Source organism: Lepidochelys olivacea (genome assembly GCF_965140295.1).
Source record: "Lepidochelys olivacea isolate rLepOli2 genome assembly, chromosome: 8".
Taxonomy (NCBI): Eukaryota; Metazoa; Chordata; order Testudines; family Cheloniidae; genus Lepidochelys; species Lepidochelys olivacea.
Genome location: NC_140418.1, coordinates 107,170,712 through 107,185,658, shown reverse-complemented (window position 1 = coordinate 107,185,658; position 14,947 = coordinate 107,170,712). Strand labels below are relative to the sequence as shown.

At 48.7% G+C, this 14,947-nt stretch overlaps 1 protein-coding gene across 4 annotated transcripts in view; it reads left to right on the top strand.

The window, feature by feature from the left end:
- The window catches only part of ST3GAL3 (ST3 beta-galactoside alpha-2,3-sialyltransferase 3), a 369,376-nt gene that overhangs the window by 326,011 nt on the left and 28,418 nt on the right, over positions 1-14,947 (top strand). For all 4 annotated transcript variants that reach the window (XM_084637380.1, XM_084637379.1, XM_084637378.1 and 1 more), the window contains one exon: positions 9,163-9,309. In XM_084637380.1, coding sequence (XP_084493506.1) covers positions 9,163-9,309 — 147 coding nt within the window. The remainder of the gene's footprint in view (positions 1-9,162; positions 9,310-14,947) is intronic.

Genomic DNA, 14,947 nt, shown 5'->3' with positions numbered 1-14,947 from the left:
CCTGCACTGCTCATGCGTATCAGGTATCCTCGCTCAGGAGGATCAGGGCTCATAGACTCCTCAGGAACCAAGGCCGACATGAAATCCTCATCAAGAGCAGTAATAGTCCACTCATCTTTGTTTGCAAATGCTTAAATAAACGTCCAGACTCTTCTAGCACTCCACATATGGTAACAATATGCTGCCAGTTACCATGGTAATGTTTGGGCTTTTGCAGTGAGGTTGAGGAGGGTAAGTAAATGGCTCAAGGCTGATCTCAAAGCGTTTTTTCCAGGATTTAATAAAGGGTGAATTCAGGAACTTCCTCTGCTTTGCTAATGTAATTGGGGCCAGATGGGCCCGGAGGATGACAGCAGGTCCAAGGAAGAGGCGTGTTCAGGTTGCATGCATAGCACGGGTGTCAGAAGGTTCCTTGAAAGCAGCGTGGGGTTAGAGTGGGACATAAGCTCACTGGGAGGGAGAGTCCAAGGCTGGACCGACAGGGAACAGTGGCCCCTCTTTGGGGATGAGCAGACGTTCCTGAGGCTGCAACAGTCCGTTTGCCGCATTCTTCCTGGGGGTTAGCAAGGGCTGGGGAGCACAGTTAGTCCAGACTCCTAAGAAGTAAGCAAACCATTTCCAGTGCTTTGCTGTCTGTGCGTTGGGGGACAAGTTGGAGGCAAGGTTGTTTGGGATCTCAGTGAGGTCCAGGGGAAACTGTTTTCTTGGCAGGAGCTGTGGCCTTGTTACCGCATGAGGGCGGTGTAATGCAATCCTTGGGTCCTACCAATGTGTGTGGTGGGGTGCAGAAGCAGCGTAAGGAAGGGAGGGATCTGACTGGTCTGACATCCCCATTATTCCAGTCTCAGCTGTGCTTCCTTTTTCTGCACCATATGTCGTCATAGGAGGCAAATAGAGAGCCAGGGAAAGGGGCCACTCAGCTGCATTTCCAGTTAGTTATAGCAATGGTTCAAGTTAAACACAAGCTTTGAGTCTGCAAGAGAGTGAATGTACTTCTCTGCAGAGTGTGCTGGACTGATAAATCCATCAGCACTGCTGGGCAAGCTACTGAGTGTCAAAAGAGATCCCCTCTTCCTGATCCCCATGCTGTCCTCTGCAGTGCCAATCATCTGTCCAGGAACCCTCATAGACAACAGAGTAGGGAGTAGGGTTGCAAGGTGCCCAGTTTTCAACCAGAAAGTCTGGTTGAAATGGGACCTGACAGTGTCCAGTCAGCCCTACTGACAGGACACCCAAAGTCCAGTTACTGCAGGCATGGAGGCACCAGGTCATTACCCATGCCAGCCTCTACCCAGCCGGAGCCGCCTCCTACCTGCATTGGGCAGCTGCAGCTCCCAACCTCGGCTCTGCAGGCGAGTCCCTCCCAACCCAGGCAGAGAGGAGAGGGGAAAAGCAACTGGGGATGGGAGTGGGAGAAAGAAAAGCAAATGGGGGCAAAGCCTCAGGGGTAGGGGCGGGGCCTTGGGTGGAAACGGCAGGACCTCGTGAGAAGAGGCGGGGCAGAGGAAGGGCCTCGCAGGGAAGAGGCAGGGGTGGGGTGGAGGAAGTTCTGGCACTCCTGCTAGAGTGTCCAGTTTTTAAAGATTACAAAGTTGGCAACCCTAGTTGGGAGAGCTAGTTCAGAAGTGGTCAGAGGCACAAATCATTCAGGAAAGAGAGTGGGGGGCTCTCCATCTGCCATTAAATAGGAAAGCTAAAATCTACTGGGGCATCACATTTCCTCTATTGGCCAGTCACTATTTTGTCCCTTCTCTCTACCATCTAATCGCTAACAGGTTCAGAAGAATCCCCCATTTACAGAAAGAGATGAGATGGGAGGCTGGGGAAGGGACGGGGGCACGGAAAGCAAAGAGACACTTTTGTTTGTTTCTGATTTGGGTTCTGTCCGCACGGAGTCAGCTGCAGCCCTGGATTTTGAGCTCCTCCGTCAGGGACCACGTCTGTCTGTGTGTTCTGTAGAATGCTGAGCACTTTCTCGATACTTAGTAAGTGACTAACTTTCTATTTAAAATGGTGCGATTTCAAATTCTGGACCTTTTTGGTCGTAAGACCTACTCGTCAGCAACATTTCAGTTCAGGAGAGCTGACCACCAGGCACCGTGTGACCACCTGAACTACGGGAAGTTTAATGCTTTTAGTGACCATTTACCATGGGAACGTCTAGAACAGCTCAGCGCCATAATAAAGGAGGGTCAGCTCCTGGCAAAAATTTCACAGCAGTCTTTACTTGATGCAGCAGACACTGCATCCAGGTCCGTTTCCTCTGCAGTAGTGATGAGGCAAGCTTCCTGGCTTCAGTTGTTGGGTTTCTGCGGGAGCTACAGTCAACGGTGGAAGATTTACTTTTCGATGGCCAGAAGCTTTTTCCAGATTCCATGGACAACTCACTTCATACTCTAAAGGACTCTAGAGCGACACTTGGGTCTTTAGGGATATACGCACCTGCAAATAAAAGAAAGTTTATCAGGTCTCAATTGGCACAAAGATCCTGCCCTGCTCAATTTTCCGGCTTCTATGGGCCACCAGAACCATTGGCTTAAGAGGTCAAGGTCCCCCCCCCCCCCCCCCCGCAAAAAGACTTGTAGCTACCTCGACTGCTTCAGCCCAGCCATCAACATGGTCCAGACTATAATGTCAGACAAACGGGTGTCAGAGGCCATTACTTCTGTTTATTCTATCCATTTACCTCCATCCCAGCCTTCCAACCTCTTCAGGGACCTGTCTCATGATCAATTGCGGACACAGGAAATCTCATTGCTCCTTAGTCTAGGAGCCATTGACCCAGTCCCACTTCAACACGGGAAAAGGGTCCTGTTCAAGATATTTTCTGATACCCAAGAAAAACAGGAGTTGGAGGCTGATATTAGATCTCAGACAATTGAACAAGCATGTCCAACATCTGAAATTCAGGCTGGTGTCCCTAGCAGCCATAATTCCCTCCCGGAACTAGGGGACTGGTTTGCGACCCTTGACCTCAAAGATGCTTACTTCCACGTAGCAATTCATCCTTCTCACTAAAGATTTCTTTGTTTCACATTCAATCACGATCATTACCAGTGCCAGATTCAACCTTCTGCCTGTCATCCTCCCCAAGGGTGTTCTCCAAAATCATGGAAGTCTTTCCCTACCTCAGCAACTGGCTGCTCCAGGATCAATCATGTCAGGAGGAATGGTCGGCAGTTCAAACAACAACTTTATTATTCCAAAGTCTAGGCCTGCAGATAAATCTCGAGAAATGGATCTTGACCCCCTACACAATGAATTCTCTTTATGGGGGCATTTTTGGATTTGCTGATGGGCAGAGCTTATCTCCCTCTTGACAGGCTCCTTATGCTAAAAAGAGTGCGACTCAGCCTCACTTTTCAACAAGGGCATGTCTGCAACTGCTGGGGCACATGGCAGCTTGTGTTTTTGTGACACATAATGCCAGGTTGTATTTTCAATGTCTCCAGAGGTGGTTTAGGACAGTTTTTGTACCCAGCAAACACAGTCTGAACAAGCAGGTATCAGTACCCAGCCGGGTCCCACAGTCACTCACCTGGTGGATGAATCCTTCCAAGGTTTCCTGTTCAACCAGAATCCCCCTATGGTCATGATAACGTCAAACACTTCCCCCTTGGGATGGGGAGCACACTTGGGTCCTCACACAGACCAAGACACATGGTCACAACAGGAACAGCACTTGCACATCAATCTGTTGGAATTAAGAGCAATCAGAAATGCTTGCCTCCACTTTTTTCCCCTACTCAAAAACAAGACCATCGAGATCATGACAGACAACACAGCATGCATGTATTATATCAATTGTCAGGGCAGGGTGCAGTCCCCTTCCTCTGCACCAAGCAACAAAGCTTTGGAACTGGTGCATAGCTAATCATCTCGGCTTCTGACCTCCCAGCTACACAAAACACCATGGTGGATGACCTCAGCAGACATTTCTCCCTAAATTACAAGTGGAAGTTGGATTCTTCAGTTCTCAACAAAATATTCCTAGCCTGGAATTTCCAGACATCAACCTCTTTGCCACAGCAGCCAACACAAAGTGCAGGAAATTCTGTTCCAGAAGGTGACAAAATCCCCAATCTCTAGGAGATGCTTTTCTCATTATATGAACAAAAGATTTTTTTATGCATATCCTCCAAGTCCATTGCTTTTAAAGATCACACAGGACCATGCCAAAGTCATTTTGATTGCACCAACTTGGCCAAGACACGTTTGGTTTCCTTACCTCATCAAACTCACCTCTCACCCTCCATGGTGGCTCCTGATCATACCTCGGCTAGTATCTCAGGGTGTGGGTCAGATGCTTCACCCCAGTCTGGACATTCTGTAACTGCAAGCTTGGTTCCTTAGTGGTTCTTGGGACTAGAGATCGCCCATTCATTGGAAGTACAAAAGGTACTTTTAAATAGCAGAAAGGAAACTACAAGGCATACGTACCGTCAGAAATGGAGAAGATATCTTTGGTGTAACAGGTGCCACCTTTCTCCTATCCACTCATCCCTTTCCACAATCTTGGATTACCTGTCAGAATTGAAAAATGCAGGCCTTCCTATGAGTTCCATGAAGGTTCATTGAGGTGCAATAGCAGCTTTCTATGTGCCAGTAGAAGGTTTCTCAGTATTCACTTGTCCAAGCACAGCGAGATTCCTGAAAGGACTTATCCAACTTTTCCCATACATTAGAGCCCCTATTTTGGGATCTCAGCTTTGTTCTTAACTGTCTTATGAAACAGCCCTTTGAGCCACTAGGTACGTGCTCGCGGCTACATCTGTCTATGAAGATGGCCTTTGTGGTGGCTATCCCTTCTGCTTGAAGGTTTGGGGCGATGGGGGCTCTAATGGCAGACTGTCCTTTTACTTTGTTCTTCAAGGAGAGGTTATCTTTACAACCCCATCCAAAGTTTTTATTTAAGAAGTCCCCTGAATTTCACATCAACCCAAACTATTCACCTTCTGGGGTTTTTTCCTAAGCAGCATCAGTCCATACAGGAATCTGCCTTTCATATGCTAGATGTTAAGAGGGCATTAACCTTTTATTTCGACAGGACTAGGCCACTCAGAAAGACCCCCTAGACTCTTTGTTTCTATTGCAGACAGGTCTAAGGCACCTGTCTCCACTCAGAGGTTTTCTAAGTGGATCTCTGGATGTGTTATTGCTTGTTATGGTTTCTCTGAGGTTACACCTTCCCTACGGGTGCCTGCACTTTTCTAGATCGCAGTCTACATCTGTAGCCCTATGCAAAGACGTTCCAGTTGCTGAAATCTGCAGGCCTGCGACATGGCCCTCAATGCGCACATTTTCCAACCATTGTGCCCAGTTCATGCTGCAGGATCAGATGTGGCAGTGAGCAACACAGTTGTTTCTTCAGTGACAGACTCTACCCTGAAACTCCCACCTCCTTAAAGGGTTACTGCTAGGGAGTCACCTAAAGTGGAGCGCCTACAGGGGCGCTGCTCAAAGAAGAAGGAGAGAGTGCTCACCTTCTGCAGTAACCGCATCCCTCTGTGGGGGCTCCACCACTTACCCTTCTGCTTCGGAGCTGCCCCTGTGTGCTTTGCTGTAGAGAAGGAACTGAGGGTGGTTTGCCCACACAGCCCTAGGTTGCCTCACTACAGGGCACAAGGATGTGTAGGGTGCATGCTTGGGCCGAACAGGTACTGCCACCAGAACTCTTCAGCCAAAGGCCCTGGGGTACACAAAATGGAGGTGGAGGACACAGACCTCAGAGAACTCCCGTGTAGCACCTACAGGGACACAGACCTCGGAGTGACCTCTCCTTTTTGCCAAAGAAATAAGGCGACATTAAGTTAATGTATCAGTTAAAGTCAATGTTAATATTCGGTTGTCTTTATGCTGCTTTTCAGAAATGTAGTTTAACAACACTTGTCCTTTTATTTAAAGACAAAGATAATGGAAATATTTGGAAAATTTAGTATTTCTTTAACTGAACTAGGTTAAACCCCATAAATGACTGGAACTCATTTAAGGTAAGAAGAGTGTCAAATATTTCGAAAAACAGATTTACAGCAGTCATTTCCTTCCAGCCCAAAAGGCAGTGACACCGGAATGACCCTGCCAAGGCATTAAAAGCAGCAAGAGATTTCACATGAAGCAGTTAAAGTTCAGTGAAAGTTTCAGTCGGGTCCTGTTGCTTTTAAACAGCACAGACTCTGTGGACCCAGACTGGTGGGGCATATGGCATCCACCTCATTTAAACTTGCAGGATGGGGATGGAGAGTGAAGGGAACTGTGCAGTGTACGGGGTGGAGTTCTTTCTTAGGGGGCAAGGGACGGGAGCACAGCCTCCAAACCTCACAGACAGCAGGGATTCACAGGGGATGGAAACTCCAGTCCCTTATAGGAACACCCTGTTCTCCTCTTCCTGTAGCATAGGACAGTGTGGAAGGAACAGGCATCTTCTAAGAACAAGCCACATAGAGTAGCTGCTCCCTGGTCCCAGTGAACCCCCAGAGCTGCCATGCCTCAACTGACCAGAGCTGAGAGGTGCTTTCACTGGGAGTGGGGTGGGGAGGGACGTGCTGCTATATTGGCTCCTCTGTACTTTGGAGAAGAAGAGCTGGGCCGGGGGGCACCCACAGGATCCTAGGGCCTTCACTGCGGAATTGAGAGCTCACTTCATTTTTTAATGGAGGGAAGAAAACCAGAGACCCAGGGTTGTCTGGGGGCAGACAGAAGAGTTAACGTTCATTTTCAGTAAGGCTTCTGGTGGATCTCCCGTAGGCGGTGGGGTTTCATGCTTTGAGATCGTGATACTGTAGCTCAGCAGCAGTGGTGGCTGCATATTTCTCTTGGCTAGCTGAGAGCCACAGACCTGGGGGACTGAGAAGAGGGATTTAGTCGTTCTTTAGTTTAACTGTGCTGTTGCAAGGGAACTATCTAGGCATTGCTGCTTAGTTAATGTAAAAGCTGCTGCCACAGAGGCAAGTCTTCTAATTTCATGTTATTTTAGGGGCCTACACAATTGTTTTTCTGAGGCCAGTGGGTCAGTTCTGAGTGTAATGGGACTAGACAGATGTTTCTGGTGTAATGTTAGAAATCAAGAAATCTTTGTGGGTTGTTTGTTGGGGTTTAAAGAAGAGCAGCCAAAGACGTGCTCAGGTATCCTCATGATAGGGGCAATACAGGAATTGTACAAGTTACAGCCAAATAGGTACTTTGCTCAAATTTCTGTGACCTGGAGAAAATTCACCTTTTATTACTAGAACCTGTGTATTAACAAGCTGTATGCGAACAGAATCAGGACTGTGTTTAAAAAACATAAAATTCTAACAGTTTGGAAATTCCCAATGAAGACTGAGTGTGACGATCAGTTCTCATCAGTTTATACATTTCACACTAGAATGTTTGCTCTTAAGTGTTTACTTGGCCAGTAAAAATCCCTGCAGGCAAAGGCCCCAGTTCTCCCATCAGCTACCCCGTGGGAATGGGGCCCAGGTAAGTGGGGGCAGAGTCAGGCCATCAGATTCTTCAACAGCTTTGTGTTCTCATAAACATAACAATTTGCATGCTGCTGCAACACAATGTGTGTGTGTGACACTGCAATGAATGGAACTACAGTGTCGCTAATGGACGGGTTTTATGGGAAGTACATAGAATTGTAGGGACTTCGAGAACTCATCAAGTCCAGTCCCCTGGGCTGAGGCAGGACCAAGTAACCCTAGACCATCCCTGACAGGCGTTTGTCCAACTTGTTCTTAGAACCCTCCAATCATGAGGATTCCACAACTTCCCTTGGAAGCCTGTCCCAGACCTTAGCCACCCTTAGAGCTAGAAAGTTTTTCCTTATCCGAACCCGAATCTCCCTTGCTGCAGATGAAGGTGATGACTGCTTGTCCTACCTTCAGTGGAGGTGGAGAACAATTGATCACTGTCCTCTTTATAACAACCCTTAACCTATTTGACAATTATCATGAGGTCCCCCCTCAGTCTTCTTTTCCGAAGACTAACCAGACCCAGGTTTTTTTTAACCTTTCTTCATAGGTCAGGGTTTCTAAACCTTTTACCATCTTTGTTGCTCTGCTCTGGACTCTCTCCAGTTTGTCCACATCTTTCCTAAAGCGTGGCGCTCAGTACTCCGGCTGAGGCCTCACCAGTGCCGAGTAGAGCGGGACAGTTACCTCCCGTCTCTGGATGCTCTGCTGGTTCCGTTTTCGTTTCAAGTGAACACCCTTCTAGTTGCATTTGGCAAGTTTGAGTTTAATAAATGTCATTATTTTAGTCATCTGTAGTTCTTGCCCTTTCACAGGTACCCCCAATACACTACAACACCCCGAAACCTGCTGTGCACCCCATCCTGCCTGAGCCGAGGAGCAGTGCTCTTGGTTGCTGCTTCCTCAGGAGCAGGTCGGGTGGAGTTCTGTGTGTGGCAAGTGCTGGGCAGATGAATAGTTCTTTGCCAGGACAGTGTGGGGGCTCTAGAGATGCCAAAGCTGGGACAGAATAAATCAATCTCTCGCTGTCTCTCGAGCTTAGGCAGAGCTGAGTGAGAGGCAGTGCAGCGGTACCTGCTTAAACTGCTTTGAGAGCTGCTGGAGTTGAGACTCCATGCAGAATCCCAGGCTTTATGTTCCCCGTTCAGCACTAGTATTCCCCCTCTGTTAACTCAGAACCGTTCCTGGATTTAGAACAGCAGCTCAGTGCTTATGGCTATTTTAATCTCTGAAAACAAATTTACCCACTTCCAGCAAAGAATTGACCTATTTCGTGCTTCCTCTCCCAGCAGTACTCACTGTCCTATCCCCAAGATCCAAAGGCTGGAGAAGGGGAGGTTTAACCTCGTGCGTGAATCGCTCTGCCTTGGTATATTTATGCAGGAAAGGCCGAGCATGGTCGCGTGAACAGGAGCCTCTGCTTGTGGGCCGGGTGTTTCAGGTGGCAGGAAGCAGCTACCTGGCAAGCCGGATGTATTGTTGTTGTTTGAATTGCTGTAGTGCCTAGGAGACCTGAGTTTTCTCTAGAGATCCAGAGGCTGTTGACTCTAGAGTTAGCACTAGCTGAGGTGCAGATGTGGCTGAATGCCTTACCCTTAACTTCCCCGCAGGGGCAATAAATGTCCCAGAGCCATTCGCTGGACATCGGGGTTCGTTCTGAGGCTGACAACCTGCTAACAATTGATATTCCTTCTTTTCCCTACCTCAGAACATCCCCACCCTGGGAAGCGTCGCAGTCACCATGGCACTGCACAACTGCGATGAGGTAGCAGTGGCCGGATTTGGCTACGACATGAATTCACCAAATGCGCCACTACATTACTACGAGAGCATCAAGATGTCTGCCATAAAGGAGGTAAGGCGCCCGGGTGCTCACTGAGCCCCTGAGTCCGGGGCTGTGAAATTGGGGATCATGGCTATTGCTTTTGCTGTGTAGGAGCGTGAGCCCAGGATGTCCGGGCTCCAAGCCACTGCCAAGCACACAACAACCAGGATGTTGGCACTTACGCGTCCAGGGACACTCTCAAGCAGAATCCATGTAGCAAATGGTTACAGTCTGCTTGGGAAAGTCCTCTGGCACGCACGCATGTGTGATTCCTTCCCCTTCTCAGAGCTAGCGCCAGAGGCCAAAGTAAAGGGTGGAGAAATTACAGATAAATGTGAACTAGAACTGCACTGGTGCTGGGGAGATGGTCTCAATGGGGGCTGGTAGGATTTTTCCATCTGTTTCATTACTCTAACCAATATACGTTTTTGCCATACGATCCTCTCCGCTCCTGCTGAGAAATGTGGAGGAGAGGACTTTGCCAACGCCTGTTGTCTTCCCACTGGCTATAGAGCCACAAACTAACGTATACACACGTCCTTACAGCTCTACAGAAGTATTTGACCCGGCCAGAGCTACGCTAGAAACTTTTACTGGGACAGTAATCTGGGGCAGGGGTGTGACTTTTGCAACATTTCTATACTGAGAAAATCCAAGGTGTAGGCTCAGTTGTTCTGGCATAGACATGGTGTTGCTGATGTAGTTTATTTCACCCAGGGAACTGGTGTAAGTTACACCGGTGAAAGCGCCTGTTTGCTGGTTTGAGCTGTGTCTGCACAGGAAGGGTTTGCTGATGTAGCTAAACTTTTCTAGCGTAGACCTGGCCTCAGTGTTTTTAAAGGTGCCTCCTGTGGTTGCCAGCTCGCCGTGGCATAGTGAGGGGACAAGGGCCTGGCAAAGGGAAGGATGGTTCAGTGCTTAGGGGTGCTAAGCTGGGACTTGGGAGAGCTGGCTTCAGTTCCTAGCTCCTGATACAGATGTTCATGTATGAAGACACCTTGGGTAAGTCACCCAGTCCCTCTGTGCCTCAATTTCCCTCTGTAGCCACTGAACAAGGAAGCTTCCTTCCCTCACAGGGGCGTTGTGAAGAGAAATATCTCGGAGTGCAAGATACTCTGGTGATGAGGGGCCAGCTCGGTAACCTGCGATAGGTAAATAGTGGGTTGTGGCAACTCTCCTTCTTGTTCAACCTCTGAGCCCATCCACTGCCAGGGCTTCTGTTGCCACATCTGGAACTGACCTCCAGATCTACCCCACACCTGTGGCCATGTGCAGTGTTCCCCTTGGTGCTCTTTCCTACATCTCTTCTGGGTTGTCCAGCCCTCATAGCTAAACCAGAGCTCCCACCGTTCTGGTCTCCTCACTCCACGCCAAGGGCTCCCCATCCTCTCCACATCCCTTCCAAACGCCTGGTCCTCACTTCCAAGGCTCCTCCCTGCCAGCCACTCTCCTCTTCCGGTTCTGTATTCAGTCTGCTTCCCCCAGAACAACCTCCTGCCCCATCCATGCTGCCCTGGAGTCCTCCCTGACCCTGCATGCCATACAGCCTTCCTCTCCGCTCTCAGATTCTCCACTGTCCCACTGACTCCCCTAAATGATCACACATGCGGAAAGCTGCCTAGGAATGGGCATGCTGGGACGGTCCAACCCAGGCCGCCCCAGAACTTTGCTCTGTAAGTTCCTGCCTCATGCCGAGCCCCTGGCTTTCATCTCCCACGGTGTCTTGCCGCGATCCCTTTGCAGTAGAAACTCTTCAGGGCAGGACCCATGTTCTCACGTGAGCTGTAAAGCGCCCAGCATAGCTCTGACCCTACATCCAATGCTCTCTAATGTCACAGCCCACTGCGGAGGCACCGGGGTGCTCAGCTGTTCCTCACAGACAAGGGTTGGTTCCTGGCCACAGCCAGTCAGCTCCCCTCCGTGCTCCTGCAGCAGAATCGTTGCTGAGACCTGCCCCTGTCCGGAGAGCGCGCGCACAGCTGCATGCATGCAGGGCAGGCGGCGCTGGAGAACGGGGACGCTGCATGCCACCGTGGGCATTGCTGCCTCCGTACAAAGTGACCGTTGCTCTGGTACAAAAGGGCCGGGAAGAGATGCTCACCTCTCTGCTCTTGCGTGTTCTCCATACGCTGCTGTTACATGTCACAGGAATTTAATTCAGGTGTGTAGGGGTCTCCCACTGGCGAAGTCCTGGTGAGTCACAGACTGCGTGGAGGTTAAGCAGAGCTCTCTCCAGAGTGGGAGCAGGAAGGTGTGCTCTGTCGAACGGAGTGAGCCCAGGGCTTTGCTGTGTCAACACTAGCATAGTTTGTGATGCAACTGCACTGATGTAGGCAGAGGTATCGGCACTAATATGGAGAGTCATCTCCAGCGCCCTGTCCTGAAAACATCGTCTTCTGCTGTAGGGACAGGTTTGGAATGACTAACAACTGCTAGCAAGGAAGGTTTTGTCTCTTCGTGTATCTGAGAGCACTTTGTGCAGAATCTGATTAGCTGTTTTGTTCAGTTGCCCTTCCTGTCTCCCATTTAATGACATCCCTCTCTTGCCGTGTCCTGCCCTGGGCATGGGGAGAGCTCACGGGAGAGCACTGGGATATTTAATCTCTCACCAACAGAAGCTGGCCCAATAAAAGACCCTAACCCTCGCCCTCGCCCACCTCGTCTCTCTGAGTTTGATTCTGGCAGCCTGGGAAAGAGGTGCACAGATTCCAAGGCCAGAAGGAACCATTGTGATCATCTAGTCTGACCCCTTCTACAGCACAGGCCAGAGACCTGCCCCACAATCATTCCTAGAGCAGAGCTTTAGAAAAACATGCAGTCTTGATTTAAAAATTGCCAGTGAGCCACCATGACCCTTGGTACATTGTTCCAATGGTTAATTTCCCTCCCTGTTAAAAATGTACATCTTATTTCCAGTTGGAATTCATGTAGCTTTAACTTCCAGCCATTGGATTGTGTTTTACCATCCTCTGCTAGACTGGAGAGCCCATTACCAAAATATTTGTTCCCCATGCAGGTACTTATATACTGTGATCAAGTTACCCCTTAACCTTCTCTTAGTTTAGCTAAATAGACTGAGTTCCTTGAGTCTGTCACTGGAAGGCAGGTTTTCTAATCCTTTAATCATTCCTCATAGCTCTTCTCCGAATCCCCTCCAATTTACCAACATCCTCCCTGAATTGTGGGCACAGAATTCCAGCAGAAGTTGCACCAGTGCCAAACAGAGAGGTAAAATATCATCTTGTCTCCTATTTGAGATTCCCCTATTCATGGATCCCACAATCACATTAGCCCTTTTGGCCACAGCATCGCACTGGGATCTCATGTTCAGCTGACCATCCACCATGACCCCCAAATCTTTTTCAGTCACTGCTTCCCAGGATGGAGTCCCCCGTCCTGTAAGCCGACATGTTTTGTTCCTAGATGTGTACACTTACATATAAGCCATATTAAAATGCATAGTTTCCTCGTGACCAGCTTACCAAGCGATCCAGATCACTCTGTATCAGTGACATGTCCTCTTCATTATTTCCCACTCCCTCAATTTCTGTGTCATCTACAAACTTTATCAGTGATGATTTTATGTTTTCTTCCAGGTCATTGATAAAAATATTAAACAGCAAAGGGCCAAGAACCAATTCCCCTGGAAACACACCTGTTGGATGATGATTTCTCATTTTCGGTTAGAATCCTAGAATATCAGGGTTGGAAGGGACCTCAGAAGGTCATCTAGTCCAACCCCCTGCTCAAAGCAGGACCAATCCCCAACTAAATCATCCCAGCCAAGCCTTTGTCAAGCCTGACCTTAAAAACCTCAAAGGAAGGAGATACCACCTCCCTAGGTAATGCATTCCAGTGTTTCACCACCCTCCTAGTGAAAAAGTTTTTCCTAATATCCAACCTAAACCTCCCCCACTGCAACTTGAGACCAGTACTCCTCGTTCTGTCATCTGCTACCACTGAGAACACTCTAGAGCCATCCTCTCTGGAACCCCCTTTCAGGTAGTTGAAAGCAGCTATCAAATCCCCCCTCATTCTTCTCTTCCGCAGACCAAACAATCCCAGTTCCCTCAGCCTCTCCTCATAAGTCATGTGTTCCAGTCCCCTAATCATTTTTGTTTCCCTCCGCTGGACATTTTAAAATTTTTTCATATCCTTCTTGTAGTGTGGGGCTCAAAACTGGACACAGTACTCCAGATGAGGCCTCACCAATGTCAAATAGAGGGGAAGAATCACGTCCCTCAATCTGCTGGCAATGCCCCTACTTATACATCCCAAAATGCCGTTAGCCTTCTTGGCAACAAGGGCACACTGTTGACTCATATCCAGCTTCTCGTCCACTGTAACCCCTAGGTCCTTTTCTGCAGAACTGCTGCCTAGCCACTCGGTCCCTAGTCTGTAGCGGTGCATGGGATTCTTCCGTCCTAAGTGCAGGACTCTGCACTTATCCTTGTTGAACCTCATCAGATTTCTTTTGGCCCAATCCTCTAATTGTCTAGGTCCCTCTGTATCCTATCCCTGCCCTCCAGTGTATCTACCTCTCCTCCCAGTTTAGTGTCATCCGCAAACTTGCTGAGGGTGCAATCCACACCATCCTCCAGATCATTAATGAAGATATTGAACAAAACCAGCCCCAGGACTGACCCTTGGGGCACTCCGCTAGATACCAGCTGCCAACTAGACATGGAGCCATTGATCACTACCCGTCGAGCCCGACAATCTAGCCAGCTTTCTTTCTACCTTATAGTGCATTCATCCAGCCCATACGTCTTTAACTTGCTGGCAAGAATACTGTGGGAGACCGTGTCAAAAGCTTCGCTAAAGTCAAGAAACAATACATCCACTGCTTTCCCCTCATCCACAGAGCCAGTTATCTCATCATAGAAGGCAATTAGATTCGTCAGGCATGACTTGCCCTTGGTGAATCCATGCTGACTGTTCCTGATCACTTTCCTCTCCTCTAAGTGCTTCAGAATTGATTCCTTGAGGACCTGCTCCATGATTTTTCCAGAGACTGAGGTGAGGCTCACTGGCCTGTAGTTCCCAGGATCCTCCTCCTTCCCTTTTTTAAAGATGGGCACTACATTAGCCTTTTTCCAGTCGTCTGGGACCTTCCCCGATCGCCATGAGTTTTCAAAGATAATGGCCAATGGCTCTGCAATCACATCCGCCAACTCCTTTAGCACTCTTGGAAGCAGCGCATTTGGCCCCATGGACTTGTACTCGTCCAGCTTTTCTAAATAGTCCTGAACCACTTCTTTCTTCACAGAGGGCTGGTCACCTCCTCCCCATGCTGTGCTGCCCAGTGCAGCAGTCTGGGAGCTGACCTTGTTCATGAAGACAGAGGCAAAAAAAGCATTGAGTACATTAGCTTTTTCCACATCCTCTGTCACTAGGTTGCCTCCCTCATTCAGTAAGGGGCCCACACTTACCTTGATTTTCTTCTTCTTGCTAACATACCTGAAGAAACCCTTCTTGTTACTCTTAACATCTCTTGCTAGCTGCAACTCCAGGTGTGATTTGGCCTTCCTGATTTCACTCTTGCATGCCCGAGCAATATTTTTATACTCTTCCCTGGTCATTTGTCCAATCTTCTACTTCTTGTAAGCTTCTTTTTTGTATTTAAGATCAGAAAGGATTTCACTGTTAAGCCAAGCTGGTCGCCTGC